Genomic DNA, 19,540 nt, shown 5'->3' with positions numbered 1-19,540 from the left:
AACCACAGGTGGCCTCATTTTCTCTTGTAATAATCCTTCAGTTGTTGTCTCCTATGCATCACTCTACGCATACGTGGATGTGTCATTAATTCTTGTTCAGAATCCAAGGATGATATAGAAGATTGATCTCCTCCTGAGCTGTCTGCCAAACTCCCCTCTTCCCTGTCACTCATGCTTCCTTGGTCAGAAGAGGCTTCATCGGCAGATTCCATCAGGAGCAAAACAGGCCTGCAGCATGTGAATGTCTCCCCTACATCCACCTGCAAATTCTTTGGGGCAGGAGCTGGGCCAGAACTAACCACAACACTTGTTACCCCAAAATTGGGGTGAAATACAAAGAGGAACATTAAGGCAGAAGAATACATACAAAATATTCAAACTGGGAATATCAAATAGAATCTAGAACAACCTGTCCAAATTTATTTATTTATTTATTTATTTGATTTTTTAATGCTGCCCTTCTTTTTAGACTCAGGGTGGCTTACAACATGTTAGCAATAGCATTTTTTAAACAGAGCCAACATATTGCCCCCACAATCCGGGTCCTCATTTTACCCACCTCGGAAGAATGGAAGGCTGAGTCAACCTTGAGCCAGTGATGAGATTTGAACTGCTGACCTGCAGATCTAGCAGTCAGCTTTAATGGCCTGCAGTACTGCACTCTACCCACTGTGCCACCTCGGCACATGGTCGGCAAGCCTCTCCTACCCAGTCATTATCTTGCACTAATTAGTCTCAAGGGCCAGAGTACATAAAAATTTCCAATCTAAGTCATCTGTGGTGAGAGATATCTCTATATAGTGTAGCATTTGATAAGAAGGAAGGTAAATTTTATATTAATTCCTAAAAAGTGTAACTGCAGAAAACATGACAGAATCCAAAATCAAGGAGGGAAGGCATTTGTAAAAAGTTAACAAAAAGAAACCTTTTTACAGTTCTAGAAAGGAAATACCTCAATTTTATTTTTTTTAAAAAGTCTCCACTTCAATAATGGTAAAACAAAAAAACAACTCTGAGGAAAAGAAGTCCATATCTACCGTATTTAGCCCATTTTTTATCACCTTTCCTTCTTCTCAGGAACCGACGTGAAGTAACTTTTACTTACTTATTTAAGGGAAAATAAATAAGGAAAATATTATCAGACGTAGAATTATGGAATGGCATTACTTCCATAATTTGTGCGCTATATATGAAACATAGGACACCTCAGATGGCCGAGAAAATATAATTGCCCTGTCATACAAACCTCTGTCATACTGCCTGCATATTGATAATAATAATAATAATAATATCAATAATATCAATGTATATGCTGTTGACTCCCAGCACCTCTGAGTGGTTTATAAATTGTTAAAAGTATTTAAAAAGAAGGAAAGAAAACAAGGAATAAAGATTGTAGAGACAGCAAAACTGGATGGGGTTTTGCACAGGGGGTTTCAATCTCCCTCACCAAAGGCTCGGATAAAGAGCCCGGTTATCAGAGTCTTCAAAACACCACAAGGTAGGCCCTTGGACTCTCAGGACGACCCTCATTCCATTTTCACAAGGGCCATTTAACATGTGTGTGTCTATTTCAGCAGGGAAAAAAGCTGCTGGCAAAATGAAGTTGGTGCCAGATGCCAGATTCTGAGCTCCCGTGTTTTTCTTACCCATGCTGGATTCTGCAGGGAAAATATAAACATTCCTGCTTAAAGATATCCTCACCTGGAAGTTCTTCCATGCTGTTAACAGGACTGAAGTAATTCTTGAGAGCGCTGTAGCTATTCATTGCTACACTCAGGTAAAACTCAGGCATGAATGCAAAGAGGGAGCCAATTCTGTCTCCATGTTCAATTGTACGAATGCACACCCGTAACAACCAATATATATCTTGCATCTTCTCCTGTAAAGGGAGAATTCTGAGTTAATTTGTACTTCAGGTGGCAGGAAAAATATATATGCAAAAGTTTAGAACAGAACTAATTTGGCATTAGACTAGAAATTGGGAGACCATGAATTCTGTTCTTGCCTCCTTGGGCCACACATTCTCTCCTAGTCTTGGGATAGACGGAAGGGAAAATCTCACTTCTAAAAAACCTTGCCAAAAAACCACAGGGACTACTAGTTCAGGCAGTCACCAGGAATTAACACTAACTCGAAAACACATGTACACACAAAAAGATTAGAATTTCTTTATAAATTAAATGTGTATCACTCTAATGGAGTCATACGTGACCAAGAATGCCAGGTAGGCAACTGGTGGAGAGAGTAAGCACCCCACTCCCTCGAATCCAGCCCAATAACTTTTCATGCTAGTCACTGAGCAAAACAGCCTTTACTTCTACAGCCAGCACAGAGATGAAGTAAAAGAGAGAGGGAAACAAAACGATTAGTGTCTCCTCTACCAGCTGGTTGGTTGAAGTCACCATTTTTATTACTTTGTTAAGGGGGAATCCTTAGCCAGCTTGAATTTGAAAACTTCAAACTCTGAGCAGCCTGTTACTATTTTTGCTAACAAATCACATTTATGGCATTTATACAAATTTGGATTGATATACTGTAATTGTAACTTTCAAAATAACTGAAGAGTTCAAGAATATCCTACATTAAAACTTTCTGGTTTTAATGGGAAAAAACAGTTCATTATTAATGTACATAATTCTTTCATAATATAAATAGATAATTTTGCAGGAATAAAGTGTGTAAATGCAGGAAGCAATAGCAGAACTTAATTTTTTTACACTAGATTTGGACTTTCTGGGCCAGATTTAATCACATCATTCTAGAATTAAATTAAAGTGCATTCTTTCTCACCTTTGAATAAATAGTAACATTGATCCAGGCAAGTCGGCGGCTCAAGTGATTCAGCTTCTCAGAAAAAACTTTTTGACTCTTCAATAATTCTTCACAGATATCTCTTCTCTGAATTGAAAACAGAAATATTTTCCAGTATTCAAGATTACACATACAGTATAATTCCCCAGGTACCGAAGGCAGGCCATTAGTGTTTTTATTGGCCTCAATGTGGTTTGAGTTGGTTTTTATTTTAAAGTCTTTGTTTTTGTTTGTTCACCACCTACATTTTCTTGAATAGATGGGCAGCTAGAAAAATTAGATATGCAAAGCTCTTAGTAAATTATATGGGATTTATTTATTTACTAAGATCCTATAACTTTGAGTATATATCTGGTACATATCTCAGGCTGATAAGATGCAAATGCCAAGAGTAAGTCGGCTTATAAGATAGTCTTTAAAACTGGGTTTTTGATGTATTTGTGGCACAATGCCCCTCCCCTCCAAAAAGAATTATCCGAATGACTGAGACAAACATCAACAACAAAGGAACAAGCAATCAATAAATATACTGCAGCCTATCACTTGGTACAGAAGCCACGGTGGCTTTGGAAAAGATGTTCAAGTGCCATGACATATCTACACCTACGAAGATCAGAATAGTATAGGCGATGGCACTCCCTGTGACACTTTATTGAGGTGAAAGTTGGATTTTGAACAAAACAAATGGAGAAATTAATAATGTTTTTTAAATTTTGTGCTGGAGAAAACTCCTGAGAATACAGTAATACCTCTAGATACGAGCTGCTCCACATGCGAGCATTCCAAGATGCGAGCCACGAGGGGAGAGAAATTTATTTTCGAGACCTGAGCTCAAATTCGGGATACGAGCCGAGCGTCCACTAGGTGGCGCAAGAATCCTTGCTTCTGGTTATCTCGGAGGGGAAAAACAAAGTCTAAAGCCATTTGTTCCAGATACGAGTTGTTCGACATACAAGCTCCCTTCTGGAACGAATTAAACTCGTATCTAGAGGTACTTCTGTATATAGATGGTCAGGAAAACATATAATGGATAATTGAGCAAATGAAACCAGAAATTTCACTCAAGTCAGGTTCAACTTATCATACTTTGGACACAATAGGCAAAGGCTCAACCCTATGGAGAAGCCTCTAATTCTGGAAAAAGTAGAAGGAAAAAGAAGTCGAGAGAACCAACAGCAAAATGGATGGACTCAGTTACAATGGTGGTGAGTGATCAAGGGCACTTGATTAGTAGCACCTGGGTATTTCGTTTTTCACACATGATTTCTGCATTTTGGCTTTCTTTTGGTAAAATAGATAAAGTGGGGTAATATGTTCATGTGTTGTTGTTCATCTGAGGTTTTCTTTAGCACTTATAAGAACTGCTAAAATGATTTTTACTATATCCTGATACGTAAAACATAGAACAATACTTGAATGATTCTAAATGGAGATATACAGAAGGGAAGCAATTCCTGTTAAGGAAGTGATTGTATTGGGTGGAAATACTGCATTATGGTCTCTACATGTTTTAGGAAGGTTCCATAAAATAATTCTGATTTCTTTCTGGAACCTAAAGTAACTGAAAATTTACTTAAGCATTGTTCTCTTCTATGTTTCTATGTAAATGATACAAACATTTCCCAAAGAACAAACTGGGAAGGCAGCACACAGAAGAGTTTCTTACCCTTTCTGGGCACCGGCTGATCTTTTCTTCAGTATCTTTCAATGCCATAGCATACTCATTCACATCATCAGAAACACCTACCATCTGAAATACAACTAAATGTCAGTAACACCAACTAGAGATTTCTTAATGTACTCAAGAAAAAGGTGGGATATTTACCAGAGATAAAACAAAAATACTGAATGTGAATTAGAGCAGGAGCATCAATATTTCGGAATGCCTAGAACCAATTCTCACCAGTGCAAAATTAACATTTTGAGGACACAACTGCAAATCAATGACAGGACCCTCTTGATAGCAGGCTGCTGCCAACAGCAATAAAACAATATGCTGGAGAATAGGACTTCCTCTACCTGCTACTGTCTCACTTGGAACTCTACTTGTCTTTAAGTCATTTTCTACCAGCCAGGTTTATTTCTAGTCTTGGGAGTTTAAGATCCTCTGCAGTTTCTGCTTCTCAGATGAAAAATATTAGATACCTATTGTTTAACTGATTCTTGGTGACCAAGGACATCAAAAAACATGGATCTGTCACTGTAAGGTACAGTATGAGGCAAAAAGTAGGCGAACCACTATTACAAATCTAGCACTTCCCACCCTTTCAAAGTGGATCCTCGTTTCTTTATTAAGTGAATTCTCATCCTATTTCTAAGAGTGAGACACAATTAGGAACTCCACCAAAATGAATCCTGCTCACCTTACCAAGCTGCTGATGCACGCTGAGGTTGTACATCATGACTATTCCGTCCAAGATTTCCAGGAGAGAATTCTTGGTTATTGGTTGATCTGGCTCTTCTGTAGGTTTCCCCAATAGAAGACCCTCATTTCCACGGTTGCCTTCAACTGCCATAAAAACAAAGAAGAGTTGCTAAGCAAGCCCCTGCTAAGCATAAGAATTTGTTAATTGTGAAAATACTTTTCTGAATGGAAATGAATTTCATTGATGCTATATTAAAACTAAATCTAAGTAGAAAAAAGTCTACAGTTGTTTTTCATTCTTCCACACACTCTCCTCTACTAACTCTTTCTTTTCAACCTTGCCTCTTTCTCCTCTTCAGCTTTGTTAGAATAATTAAATTTCATTAATTTTCTATTCTTACTACAGTGAACCCTCGATCATCGCGAGGGTTCCGTTCCAGGACCCCAAGCGATGATCGATTTTTCGCGAAGTAGCGGTGCGGAAGTAAAAACACCATCTGCGCGTGCGCAGATGGTGTTTTTACTTCCACTGCCGCCCGCCCTTCGCCCGCCCACCCCGTTGCTCGCGCCTGGGGTGCGCGCGCGCTTGGGGACACCCTAGCTCTGCTTCCCAGCTGGGAAGCGGAGTTGGGGTGTCCCGAAGCTCGCGCGCGCCGCCCGCCCACCCACGCTGTTGCCGGCTCCGCTTCCCAGCTGGGAAGCGGAGTTGGGGTGTCCCGAAGCTCGCGCGCGCCGCCCGCCCACCCACGCTGTTGCCGGCTCCGCTTCCCAGCTGGGAAGCGGAGGTAGGGTGTCCCGAAGCTCGCGCGCGCCGCCCGCCCGCCCACGCTGTTGCCGGCTCCGCTTCCCAGCTGGGAAGCGGAGTTGGGGTGTCCCGAAGCTCGCGCGCGCCGCGCGCCCACCCACGCTGTTGCCGGCTCCGCTTCCCAGCTGGGAAGCAGAGTTGGGGTGTCCCGAAGCTCGCGCGCGCTGCCCGCCCACCCACGCTGTTGCCGGCTCCGCTTCCCAGCTGGGAAGCGGAGTTGGGGTGTCCCGAAGCTCGCGCGCGCCGCCCGCCCACCCACGCTGTTGCCGGCTCCGCTTCCCAGTTGGGAAGCGGAGTTGGGGTGTCCCGAAGCTCGCGCGCGCCGCCCGCCTGCCCACGCTGTTGCCGGCTCCGCTTCCCAGCTGGGAAGCGGAGGTAGGGTGTCCCGAAGCTCGCGCGCGCCGCCCGCCCGCCCACGCTGTTGCCGGCTCCGCTTCCCAGCTGGGAAGCGGAGTTGGGGTGTCCTGAAGCTCGCGCGCGCCGCGCACCCACCCACGCTGTTGCCGGCTCCGCTTCCCAGCTGGGAAGCGGAGTTGGGGTGTCCCGCCCGCCCACCCACGCTGTTGCCGGCTCCGCTTCCCAGCTGGGAAGCGGAGGTAGGGTGTCCCGAAGCTCGCGCGCGCCGCCCGCCCGCCCACGCTGTTGCCGGCTCCGCTTCCCAGCTGGGAAGCGGAGTTGGGGTGTCCCGAAGCTCGCGCGCGCCGCGCGCCCACCCACGCTGTTGCCGGCTCTGCTTCCCAGCTGGGAAGCAGAGTTGGGGTGTCCCGAAGCTCGCGCGCGCTGCCCGCCCACCCACGCTGTTGCCGGCTCCGCTTCCCAGCTGGGAAGCGGAGTTGGGGTGTCCCGAAGCTCGCGCGCGCCGCCCGCCCACCCACGCTGTTGCCGGCTCCGCTTCCCAGTTGGGAAGCGGAGTTGGGGTGTCCCGAAGCTCGCGCGCGCCGCCCGCCTGCCCACGCTGTTGCCGGCTCCGCTTCCCAGCTGGGAAGCGGAGGTAGGGTGTCCCGAAGCTCGCGCGCGCCGCCCGCCCGCCCACGCTGTTGCCGGCTCCGCTTCCCAGCTGGGAAGCGGAGTTGGGGTGTCCTGAAGCTCGCGCGCGCCGCGCGCCCACCCACGCTGTTGCCGGCTCCGCTTCCCAGCTGGGAAGCGGAGTTGGGGTGTCCCGCCCGCCCACCCACGCTGTTGCCGGCTCCGCTTCCCAGCTGGGAAGCGGAGGTAGGGTGTCCCGAAGCTCGCGCGCGCCGCCCGCCCGCCCACGCTGTTGCCGGTTCCGCTTCCCAGCTGGGAAGCGGAGTTGGGGTGTCCCCAAGCGCGCCGCCGCTGGGGTCTTACCGGGGCAAGAGGGGGAAGACCCAGGGAAGCCTCTGCCCGGCGGGGAAACTCCACCATCTACGCATGCGTGGAAGGGCACGCATGCGCAGATGGTGGAGTTTACTTCCGGGTTGAAAACTAGCGATATAGCCCTTTCGCGATGCTTGAGGACGCGAAACTCGAAGGTTCACTGTACTCCAAAACTATCTGCAAGTCTGTTCTCATAATCTTTCAGGCAGAAGGCACAAAGCTTGCATTCTAGTCATAGGGTTTCTTATAACATATTCACATACCAACTGAAAAGAGGTATAAATCATGTCTACAGCCACATAATACTCCCCACAGTAAAATCATCCAACTTTTGACACATTATGCAAACACCCAGCTCTCTTGCAAAGGGGCTGGCAAAAATGTCAAAAAAGAGAAGGATGATTGATTGGTTTACTTACTTACTTACTTACTTACTTACACTTACTTACTTACTTACTTACTTACTTACTTACTTACTTACTTACTTACTTACTTACTTACTTACTGGCTCAGGTAAAGTGGCAATGATTTGCACCATTGACAGATTTGAAAGAACATGTTAGGGCTACATTGTTATGGAGGCGAAAATCTATGTTGTGGCTAAGAGTCAAAACTTAATAGAATATAATAGAACAATGACTACTGAAAACTTACTTCCACTTGCAAAGTCATGCATAGCAATTATCTGGAGAGTTCCCCTTCCCTCGCCTATATTTTTATAAATTTATTTAGTGCTGTTATTTTCAGAATACAGTTATATATTACTCACTGTCCTCCTCTGTTCGTTGTTCCACGTTCAATGTACGGACCTTAACCTTCTCTATGGAACCTGGTGATCGTCTTGGGGTCATCAGGCTCACAGCTGCAGTACTGAGAAAACGGTTAGCTCGACCGAAGGTGGGAGAACTGAGCCAGCTTGGCCTGGCCAAGGCTCCCCCAATTGCCAGTGCAGCAGCGGGACGCTGAGAGAGAGAGAGACAGAGAGAAAGAGAAGAGGAAGGAGGGGGGGAAACAGAGAGATACTGATAAAGATATGCACTAGTATTTGTTCAGTTACAATTCTTTATCTCAGTTTTTACCCTGCACAAATCTTAGCTATATTCAAATAGCTAATCTGAATATTTGTTGTTGTTAGTTGCAAAGTTGTGTCCGACCCATTGTGACCCCATAGACAACATTCCTCCAGGCATTCCTGTTCTCTCTGGAGTCCATTTAAGCTGACACCTACTGCTTCAGTGACTCCATCCAGCCACCCCATTCTCTGCTGTCACCCTTCTTCTTTTGCCCTCAATTGTTCCCAGCATTAGGCTCTTCTCCAGTGAGTCCTTCCCTCTCATTAGGTGGCCAAAATATTTGAGTTTCATCTTCAGGATCTGGCCTTCTAAAGAGCAGCCAGAGTTGATCTCCTCTAGGACTGACCGGTTTTATCAACTTGCAGTCCAAGAGACTCACAGGAGTCTTCTCCAGCGCCACAGTTCAAAGGCCTCAATTCTTTGGTGTTCAGCCTTTTTTACTGTACAACTTTCACAGTCATACACTGCAATTGGGAAAACCATAGCCTTGACTATACGCACTTTCATTTACAGGGTGATTCTCTGCTTTTTAGTATGCTGTCCAGATGCCATAGCTTTCCTCCCCAGGAGCAAACATCTTTTAATTTCTTGGCTGCAGTCCCCATCTGCAGTGATCTTGGAGCCCAAGAAATTAAAATCTGTCACTACCTCCATTTCTTCCCAATCTGTTTGCCAGGAATTGAGAAGGGCAGATGCCATGATCTTAGTTTTCTTATTGTTGAGTTTCAAGCCAACTTTAGTACTCTCCTTCTTCACCTGCATCAAGAGGCTCTTTAGTTCCTCTTCACTTTCTGCCATTAGAGTGGCATCATCTGCATATCTGAAGTTGTTGATATTTTTCCTAGCAACCTTAATTCCAACTTTTGATTCATCTAGCCCTGCCTTTCTCACGATGTGCTCTGCATATAAGTTAAATAGGCAGGGCGACAGTATACAGTCTGCAGACTCTTTCCCAATTTTGAACCAGTCTGTGGTTTTGTTTCCAGTTCTCACTATTGCTCACTTTACCCGCATATAGGTTTCTCAAGAGACAAATAAGATCCATACGTGGTTTGGTGGGCTTCTTTAGATCTTGTAAGCATCTCAGAGTCAGTAATGTGAGATGGATGTTTATATAAATAATGGAAATACATACATACTTTGAAGAATGCATGGTATGATAGGAATCAATTTCTTTGCTTTTTACATCCTGAGTACTGGGAACACAGGAGGATTTCCTATTTTTTTCTCTCCTCTTTTAAAAAAAAAATATACTGCTCAAAAAAATAAAGGGAACACTCAAATAACACATCCTAGATCTGAATGAATGAAATATTCTCATTGATTATTTCATTTGCACAACTATTCCATTTGCACAACAGCATGTGAAATTGACTGTCAATCAGTGTTGTTTCCTAAGTTTACAGTTTGATTTCACAGAAGTTTGATTTACTTGAAGTTATATTCTGTTTTTAAGTGTTCCCTTTATTTTTTTGAGCAGTATATATCAACACAGAATCTTTTGCAGAAGATGTATTCAGCAAATACATCACTGAAAAAATTCTAAGTTGGGACAGGAACCAGCAACTTAAATCAGCAAATTTAAAATTAAATCCAAAAGGGGTTTTAAAAATGAAAGATACATTACCCAGTACCATTATTACTTCTCCTGCAAATGAAGTAGGAGGAGGATTTTTTGAGCATATATGATACAAATGTTACTACATTTATAACAATAGTAACATTTATAAATATATGGTATTAATGTTACTACTGAGAAAAACTTCTCACCTTAGCCAAACATTATAGTTTGCTTTGCCTTCGGAACTTTTCCCTAATCCAATACCTTTGAGTCTGCATAATTCACATCTGAATGTCTTGTTGTGGTTGCATCTGACTGCTATACTACTTCACAATTTGAGAATACTATTTTTCCTATGTTATATTTCTACACTATAACTTATAAGGATACCCATCAGGGCATGTTTTTTCACACCACTTGTTTTTTCCACTACAGTGAACCCTCGAGTTTCGCGTCCTCAAGGATCGCGAAAGGGCTATTTCGCGAGTTTTCAACCCGGAAGTAAACTCCACCATCTGCGCATGCGTGCCCTTCCACGCATGCGTAGATGGTGGAGTTTCCCCGCCGGGCAGAGGCTTCCCTGGGTCTTCCCCCTCTTGCCCCCGTAAGACCCCAGTGGCGGCGCGAGCAACGGCGTGGGCGGGCGGGCGGCACGCGCGGGGACACCCCGGCTCGGCTCCCCAGCTGGGAAGCGGCCCCAGCAACAGCGTGGGCGGGCGGGCGGTGCCCGCGCGCTTGGGGACATCGCAGCTCGCTCCCCAGCTGGGGAGCCGAGCTAGGGAGTCCCGACCGCGCGCGCGTTGCTGGGGAAAGCGCGCGCGCTTGGGGAATCCCTAGCTCCGCTTCCCAGCTGGGGAGCGGAGCTAGGGATTCCCCAAGCGCGCGCGCTTTCCCCAGCAACGCGCGCGCGGTCCGGACTCCCTAGCTCGGCTCCCCAGCTGGGAAGCGGCCCCAGCAACAGCGTGGGCGGGCGGGCGGTGCCCGCGCGCTTGGGGACATCGCAGCTCGCTCCCCAGCTGGGGAGCCGAGCTAGGGAGTCCCGACCGCGCGCGCGTTGCTGGGGAAAGCGCGCGCGCTTGGGGAATCCCTAGCTCGGCTCCCCAGCTGGGGAGCGGAGCTAGGGATTCCCCAAGCGCGCGCGCTTTCCCCAGCAACGCGCGCGCGGTCCGGACTCCCTAGCTCGGCTCCCCAGCTGGGGAGCGGAGCTAGGGATTCCCCAAGCGCGCGCGCTTTCCCCAGCAACGCGCGGGCGGTCGGGACTCCCTAGCTCGGCTCCCCAGCTGGGAAGCGGCCCCAGCAACAGCGTGAGCAATGGGGTGGGCGGGCGCGAGCAACGGGGTGGGCGGGCGAAGGGCGGGCGGCAGTGGAAGCAAAAACACCATCTGCGCAAGCGCAGATGGTGTTTTTACTTCCGCACCGCTACTTCGCTAAAAATCGATCATCGCGTGGGGTCCTGGAACGGAACCCTCGCGATGATCGAGGGTTCACTGTATTCAAAACAGTTTCTACAAGTTTATCAAGAACCTTTCACTGCTGTTGTCAACTTTAAGAAACTTTGACCCATTTTAGGCACCATTTCTAAAGCTCACCTGTGCTGTTGACACTGCTGATTCTTCATCTTCATCAAGATCATCCATTGTCACAGCCTGAAGTTCTGCAGGATCAATTAGAATATTCACCTTTGAGGCCAAATCATCTGAGTGAATAAACAATGAAACAATATTGTCAGGTACAGTTGTTTGAACACTTTCCCTTGTGTAACTTGTTTTCCCATTTTATTTCCCACTAGTTGAAGGCCAAATAGCAATATAATAAGAAAGCTCTAAATCGGATTTATATATCAAGGATACTTCTCAGGACTAACACTGCAGGAGAAGAGCAAAAGAAAATTGAGCCATCCCATGACACTTCTGAATTGACATAATCCTATGAATTTGATTATTTTACTGTTTCAGATACTAATGATTGGATGGAATGACCCTAATTGGGGCTTAAATCAGGGGTTAAATGCTCCCAGTTCAGACTGTTTCAGGCGTACTAGTAGCAATGGCCACCAGTGGTTCACTGAAGGCTGAAAACAGCCTCTCAAACAGAGCTTTGCAAGGCTGAAAAATCAGCCTCTCAAAGGGAGCTTTGCAAGGCTAATATACCTGTTCCCGGCTGTTTGCTAAAGACGCTACCCAGATGAATGCTGGTAGGCAGTATTTTTTTCCTTATTTTTCTCCCCCAAACTAAGATGCTTCTTATACTCTGACGCGTCTTATAGTCCAAAAATACATTGTTTCTGGTCTGGTCTGCATTTTAAAAATTGTGAATCATCTTAGCATCCTTTGACAGGGTATAAATGACGTAGCACACGGTTTTGCCCTTAAAAGAGCAACATCCTATCTTTCTTGGTTTTACACATTGAGTCATCTTACATAGCTTTTAAGATAATAATTGCATTAAAATGTTCTATTTAAAATGCAACTAAGTCATCAGATTGTATGACTTATTAAAACTATTTTTTTCAGTATCATCCAAACACATCTGTGCTGAGGGCTGTAATTTAGTTGCTTTTGTTAAAGAGTCTGAAATAGGAAATTTTCCAAGAGTGGCTTCTAATCCTGAGGACTCTCTTTTATTTATAAGAGCATCTGCAGAATGCTTCAAACTGAGTAGCTTCTATTTAAATTTCAAATTAAAATAGAGTTTCTAAGAAAGATTACGAGCAAAGAGAACATGGCTTCTAATGGTTACATTAGATGCTCAATTAGCACCTGCCAGTTAATAGCTCCTCCAGTGATGTTCTGATCACAAATTTCTAACAGTCAACAAACTGAAAATATAACAAGGCAGGAAAAGCATGGAGATCATGGTTTTCGGAATTCTTCTAAATCTTTATCAGCAGTTCAATTCTGGATTATGAGATCAGGAGGGAGGAAAGGAGGCACCGATACTTTAAGATACTGCTCAGCTGCTTTCCCCAAAGGGACATACTGGGAGAATGTGTTTTGATTTTTTTTTTCCTTTTCAGCCCCAAGTCACATCTACACTTTTTCAAACTTTTTTTTCTTTCTTTTCCCTTTCCACAGCCTACTTGGTCTTATTGGAGAAAACTATCCCATCGATGGATAAATAAGAGCATTTGAAATTAAACCCACATCTTTTGTATATTAAAAATAAACAATATTTTTATTTCTAAAAATTTATAAATATTCTTTATTTTTAATTAAATACACTCACAATGTGTCAAAAGAGTCACTTGCCTTTCAGAGTTTTCTTGAGATGAGATAAGAGCCCCCCAAGACGCTGAAGGTCAAAGTAATCCACCTTCCCATTATAAAAGAGCTGAGGGGGAACATAAGCATCTGCATAAAATAGACAGACATGTTATACAGGGTGAAGGAACTAGTATTCTTTGATAATAAATAACTGAGACAGTTCTGAATTACAACATCAAACTGACACCTGCCAGACCACTATCCCACAACAACAAATGGACATCCCTACCACCTCAAACAAAGAATAGGAAAGTGTGCCCCTTACTTCCTCTAACCACCCCAAAACCAATCCCCAACACAAGACCAATCTCAAATGTAAACTATTAAATGCTAGCAGTTTAGTCAACAAGATGTCTGAATTCCTCCTTCTACTTCACACCTCCAACTTCGATACATTTTTTATATGCGAAACATGGCTAAATGCTTCCTACCCAGACTCCATTATCACATCAAAAAACTACCACGTTTTCCGCTCAGACAGTGAATCCCGCAGAGGAGGTGGAGTAGCTATATTCTACAAAAAAAATCACTGAACCTAAAAAACCTCAAAGTTGCACAGGATTTATCGGTACCTGAAACTATTGTCTGATTTATCCCTAAATACCACAATTCTCTTCTTACTCTGCTACAGAACCCCAGACTACGACATCGAACATGCAAACAAATTATCCACATTACTAACATGGGCAACAAGTGGTCAAAATAGGAAGCACCATATCCACCCCTGTCCCTGTTAAAAGCGGTGTTCCCCAAGGTAGTGTACTGGGACCAATGCTCTTCATTCTCTACATCAATGACCTTTGCGATTACATCACAAGCAATTGTGCCCTCTTCGCCAACGATGTAAAACTCTTCAACACCACCGATAACACAACTATTCTCCAAAAAGACCTGGACTCTGTTTCTGAGTGGTCTAACACATGGCAACTCCAAATCTCAATCAGCAAATGCTCTGTCCTACACATTGGGAAAAAGAATCTGAACTCCAAATATGAACTGAATAATCAAATTATCACAGATAACCCCCACTTGGTTAAAGACCTCGGTATACTAATAACAAAAGACTTAAGTGCCAAAGCCCCCTGCAACAACATAACCAAGAAGGCTTCAAGAGTTGTAAACCTAATACTATGTAGCTTCTGCTCTGGAAATCTCACACTATTTACCAGAGCTTACAAAACTTTCGCCAGACCCATCCTAGAATACAGCTCATCTGTTTGGAACCCATATCATACCTCAGACATTAACACCCTTGAAAATGTTCAAAGATACTTCACCAGGGAGCCCTTCACTCCTCCACTCAAAACAGAATATCCTACAAGACTAGACTTTCAAGCCTGGGCCTAAAAAGCTTAGAACTAAAACGCCTTAAACATGATCTAAGTATTGCCCACAAGATTATATGCTGCAACGTCCTGCCTGTCGGCGACTACTTCAGCTTCAACCGCAACAACACAAGAGCACACAACAGATTTAAATTTAATATTAACCGCTCCAAACTTGACTGTAAAAAATACGACTTCAGTAACCGAGTTGTCGAAGCGTGGAACTCATCCATAGTGTCATCCCTAAACCCCCAACATTTTACCCTTAGATTATCCACGATTGACCTCTCCAGATTCCTAAGAGGTCAGTAAGGGGCATGCATAAGTGCACTAGAGTGCCTTCTGTCCCCTATCTCATTGCTCTCCTATATCTCCTATACTTTTCTTCTATTCCTATATCTCTTCTTCTATTCTTTCATTGATATATTTTATTCCTATATCTTCTCTTCTATTCTTTCTTAGATATATTTTACTATGAGTATATCCTCTATAACCTTCATTATGTATTTTACTATGTGTATACCCACTAAAATCCTCATTGTGCAATGGACAAAATCAATCAATCAATCAATATAGATTTTTAGGATATGTTTTTGAATACAGCTTTAAAAAAACAATCTAAGTTATAGCTGCAGAATGAAATATACATCACATATATCAGAGATTTGCAAAAATTAGAAAAGGGAGCAGTGTAAATTCAAAAAAAAATGTTTAAGAAATATATTAAATTCATTTCACAAGAAGCAACTTTCAAGAGGTAATTTTTTTAGATTATGTGCAAATTTCTGATTTAAAGTACGGTAAATATAGTTTGGTACAGTTCATGTTTCAGAGTCTGTGCTAATTTTGGCCAACATGGATTACTTCCAACTCTATTTTAACTGCTCTCCTCACTCTTTGAGTAAGCAATTTAATTGCGAGAATAGAGAATATCAGCACTTTTTAAAAAGACAATATTTCTGAACATTAACTATGATCCTCCAAATTTAATTTGTAATTTTGGGATGAAAAAGGTCAAGGATATCTTATCATACCACTCCAGAATCATTTAAAAGAAGCTTGTTATAGTTGAAAAGCCCATTCTTCAACTTTCAGTCATATGCCAACATAGATGCGGTCATATTTTTCAAAGTTAAGGGCATTTTACCTTCACTATTCAGTGCTGATGCATTCTTCACCTTATGTTCATTCCAATAATATCTCAAGGCTGCTATGAGTCGATGCAAGAAACACACCATATATTCTGGAGGACATAACACGGTCAGATTCTAAAGGCAAAAAAAGTGTAACAGTCCTCTGCAATTAACCTAATAGTTTCAAGGGGTAATATTAGATATCTCGATTCATTTAAATATGTGTCATGCGTATCACCCTTCCTTTTTTGCATTTCCACAAGCAGGACATGCCTTTTGACACGTCCATACTGATTTGTGCCTATTTCCCCATTAAAAAAAATAGCATTTCTTTCTATATGAAGCAGAGGAATTGTGTACATCAGAACAAGATGTGGGGTAAAGGGAGACAAAACATAAGCAAGAGTCAAAAGAATACAATATTTCTCGTAATTCAAGTTAATATATCTGTGTGTGGCTGAATAGTTATTTAAAACTAATCTCAATCTAAACGTTTCTGTGTGTGCACAACCTTGGTAAACATGGATTACTCTGCTCATACATTAACACATGTTTTCTATAGTTCAACCCCTGCTCAAGTAAGAAACTCCATACCATTTCGGACAAAATGTTGTCCAATCTCTTCTTATAAAGCTCCAGTATTAGAGCACCTATAACTTCTGACTGTTCCACTGATTAATTGTTATAAGTGTCAGGAAATTTCTCCTTAGTTCTAGGTTGATTATCTCCTTGATTAGTTTCTATCCAAGGCTTCTTGTCCCCACCGTCTTAATCCCCACAGCCATCCTCCCTATCTTTCAGAACAGATTTTAGGTAGAAACAAGGGAACATAGTTAAAAGTATCTCCCCAGACGTAAAGACCTTTCCATCTTTTGGTGGTGGGGATTATACCAATTCTACTGATAAAGGTTGTAATATACTAGGATTAAGCTACTGATCATTCAGTCTTTGATGAATGATGAATTAGGGAAGCTAATGGGTAACACAGAAAATGTAGCTGCACAAAGCACCTATTAGTACGGAATTCAACAGCAAAATTTTAAAAGATTACTAACATGTAAATTAAGGCACAATAATGTTCTTGCTAAAAAGTATACTTCTAGGCAACACAATCAAATATGCATCCATTGATGAAAAACATAATGGAATTCTTCTTCACTTACCCCTCGATTGCTGGCATTTTCCTGAAGAAACTTGCGGAATTTATTTAGAAAGATGTATCTGGAAGCTCCTCCCTGGGAAGGAAAAAAAAGCAATAACTAGTGTAGTGGAGTCTCATGTAGATCTTGGAATATTTTAAAATCAGACTATTTGATTGGTCATTTAATGTGCAATTTGGCCCTTAAAAATAAATTTCATATTGTATGTTTATAATGATAATTGTTATACTGACAGACTATTTTCTACTGTGGCTTTCTGTTTTTTTTAAACAGCAATTGTTTAGAGTAATTTGAACTTGAAATTAATCATACACTTTGTGATAATATGCTCCAGTTAACATTTATTTTATTAAATTAACTTCCAGCAAAGTCAGTTGGAAAGCAAGAAGACTAACAGTCATGCATAGCTCACTTAAAGACTGTTAACTGGGACTGCCATTGTAAATCAGCAGTCAGGTGATTTTTCACTTTATGACCCTGGCATTTACAACAAAGCTGCTGGTCTCGATAACAGTCATTAACTGAGGTCTACCTATAATTTTAAAAATTCTGAACAGTGAATTTTTGATACAATTTTTGTATCAAATGATACAAAATTTGAAACTACAGACTAAATGTTTGTATCATTCAACATGATTTCAAACAAGATTCCTTACAAAGAACCTGAAAATATCTGACTACACCTAACTAAAATACTCACTTATTCTGTGTGGCATTAATTATTAGCATGTTTATTAAATGTTAGAATTTAATATGACACTGCAGCCTGAAGTTAATGGTCATATTAAATGCAAAGGACAAACAACATACTTTAAAGCAAATTACCAAGATGCTAAATCAAGAGTTAGCAAGATACATCCCTGAAAATCAAGTAATATATTAGATTTGTTTAACAAGGTAACTTCTAAGTTCCAGCAATAAGGACTCTTAATATCTTATTAAATTAAGCAGTTTTATGAAGCTAACAGCAAGGAGTATGGAGCTGCCTAAATATCCCCAGCTTTTAGTTCTTAACATACAAGCAAACTACTTTAAGGAAAAACTACAATACAACAGAATAAAGCAAGTTTATATTCAGAATTATTGCAGCCGTTCAACTATTTAAACTGCCCTTACCACACCATGATCTTTATTGTTTAATAACAACTTCAGTATCTGCACTTGGAGTTCTTCCACCACTACAAAAGAAAAAAATAATATAGCTCTTAGAAAGATTGGGTGAGTCCATCACCATGACCAACGAATGTGTTTAAAATGATCTATTGAGTGAATGATAAATTGAATGTTTTTTAAGTTTTTAGGATGTTTTAAAGTCTTTTAACTGTTATTAATTGGATAAATTGTTTTATTATATATTCTATGTTTGTTGTGAGCCGCCCCGAGTCCATGGAGAGGGGCGGCATACAAATCCAATGAATAAATAAATAAATAAATGTTCTATTGAAGAAACCAATAATGAATTTATTCAAGTCTTATACAGAAAGTCTAGAAAGAAAACCAGCCCTGAACCAGGAGCAATCCACTGCTGATTTGAGAGTATGAAAGCAAACAAAATTTACAGCACTGCAATACTCAGCTTTGATTTGTACATTTTCCTTGCAGACTGGGATCAAGCTATGAATTATAGTATTTATCACAGTGATTTCAAGCCATAGACACCAGTACACCAATATAGGTGTATTAACTGAAGAACCAGAGCCTTGCATGTGACCTCTAAAAATTCTTAATGTGAATAAAAGGGAAAATTATTAAAAACATGAAAAATTATTAAAAATAGGACCAAAAATTAATAGTAGCTAGATTTAATGTAATTAAATGAAATGTAAATAATGTAATAAATTCTACTTGTTCTCTGCATATATAGCACGTATGCCACTCAAATGCCAACTGAAGCCTTCAGCCCATAAAAAGCTACATAACTCTTGATCTACAATGCCATAGAAGTCCAAATTTCATAAACCCATTATTGTACCTTCAATGCGTTTTTTCAGCCGCTGGCACCCTCTCTCATATGCTCGCCTCCTCAATCTCTCTTCTGAACTCTCATTCTTTAACTCTTTACTCTCTTTTCCCTGCATTTAAAGAAGGCAGAAAAAGAATTATAAACGCTACTCATCGCATTCAGAGCAAAATGGGGAATTGGGCTTTTAAAAAATTTGTACCAATAAAACATGAATAAAAGCAGGTGGATAGGAAAAGCTTGTAAACAAGAGCTAAAACAGCTGAAAAGGGACAATAACCATTTCCAAAGTGATGTACACGATAACCTGTATAATTTTATTATATTCAGAATATATCTAGATAAAATCTGAATCACAGGGGTTAAGGCCACTGTGTCATTCCCTGAATCTACTATTGTTCACCTCCTTGTTGAAGCGATTTGGCCACCAGGTGGTGGGTATCAACTCCTGTAAGCCAGCCTCCTCCACACGCAAAGGGGACTTGATATAAAAAAATACAACGGAGCGAAGAACATCAAATCTGGAAGGGGTTAAGGAAATTAAGTGGTAGTTCAAGACAAGTGTTTCTCTGAATCTAAGTGGGGAGGGGGGGGAAACAACAATTAGTTAAAATAATTTTGCACACCAAAAGTTTTTCTGAAGTCAACTCTGTAAAGCATTTAACAATAAGATATGCATTGAAATATGCAAATCTTTGGTTTTATATGGACCCACTAACTTGTCTCCAAGATTCTTTATTTCC

The 19,540-nt window shown here is 41.9% G+C and overlaps 1 protein-coding gene across 3 annotated transcripts in view; it reads right to left on the bottom strand.

The window, feature by feature from the left end:
• The window catches only part of RNF123 (ring finger protein 123), a 127,736-nt gene that overhangs the window by 75,714 nt on the left and 32,482 nt on the right, over window positions 1-19,540 (bottom strand). For all 3 annotated transcript variants that reach the window (XM_070738874.1, XM_070738872.1, XM_070738873.1), the window contains 12 exons: window positions 19,201-19,318; window positions 18,810-18,909; window positions 17,954-18,015; window positions 16,841-16,912; window positions 15,692-15,812; window positions 13,205-13,306; window positions 11,546-11,652; window positions 8,092-8,284; window positions 5,178-5,323; window positions 4,481-4,564; window positions 2,794-2,901; window positions 1,705-1,882 (listed from right to left, as the gene is read on the bottom strand). In XM_070738874.1, coding sequence (XP_070594975.1) covers window positions 1,705-1,882; window positions 2,794-2,901; window positions 4,481-4,564; window positions 5,178-5,323; window positions 8,092-8,284; window positions 11,546-11,652; window positions 13,205-13,306; window positions 15,692-15,812; window positions 16,841-16,912; window positions 17,954-18,015; window positions 18,810-18,909; window positions 19,201-19,318 — 1,391 coding nt within the window. The remainder of the gene's footprint in view (window positions 1-1,704; window positions 1,883-2,793; window positions 2,902-4,480; window positions 4,565-5,177; window positions 5,324-8,091; window positions 8,285-11,545; window positions 11,653-13,204; window positions 13,307-15,691; window positions 15,813-16,840; window positions 16,913-17,953; window positions 18,016-18,809; window positions 18,910-19,200; window positions 19,319-19,540) is intronic.

Source organism: Erythrolamprus reginae, chromosome 2 (genome assembly GCF_031021105.1).
Source record: "Erythrolamprus reginae isolate rEryReg1 chromosome 2, rEryReg1.hap1, whole genome shotgun sequence".
Lineage (NCBI taxonomy): Eukaryota > Metazoa > Chordata > Lepidosauria > Squamata > Dipsadidae > Erythrolamprus > Erythrolamprus reginae.
This window is presented reverse-complemented; position numbering and strand designations above follow the sequence as displayed.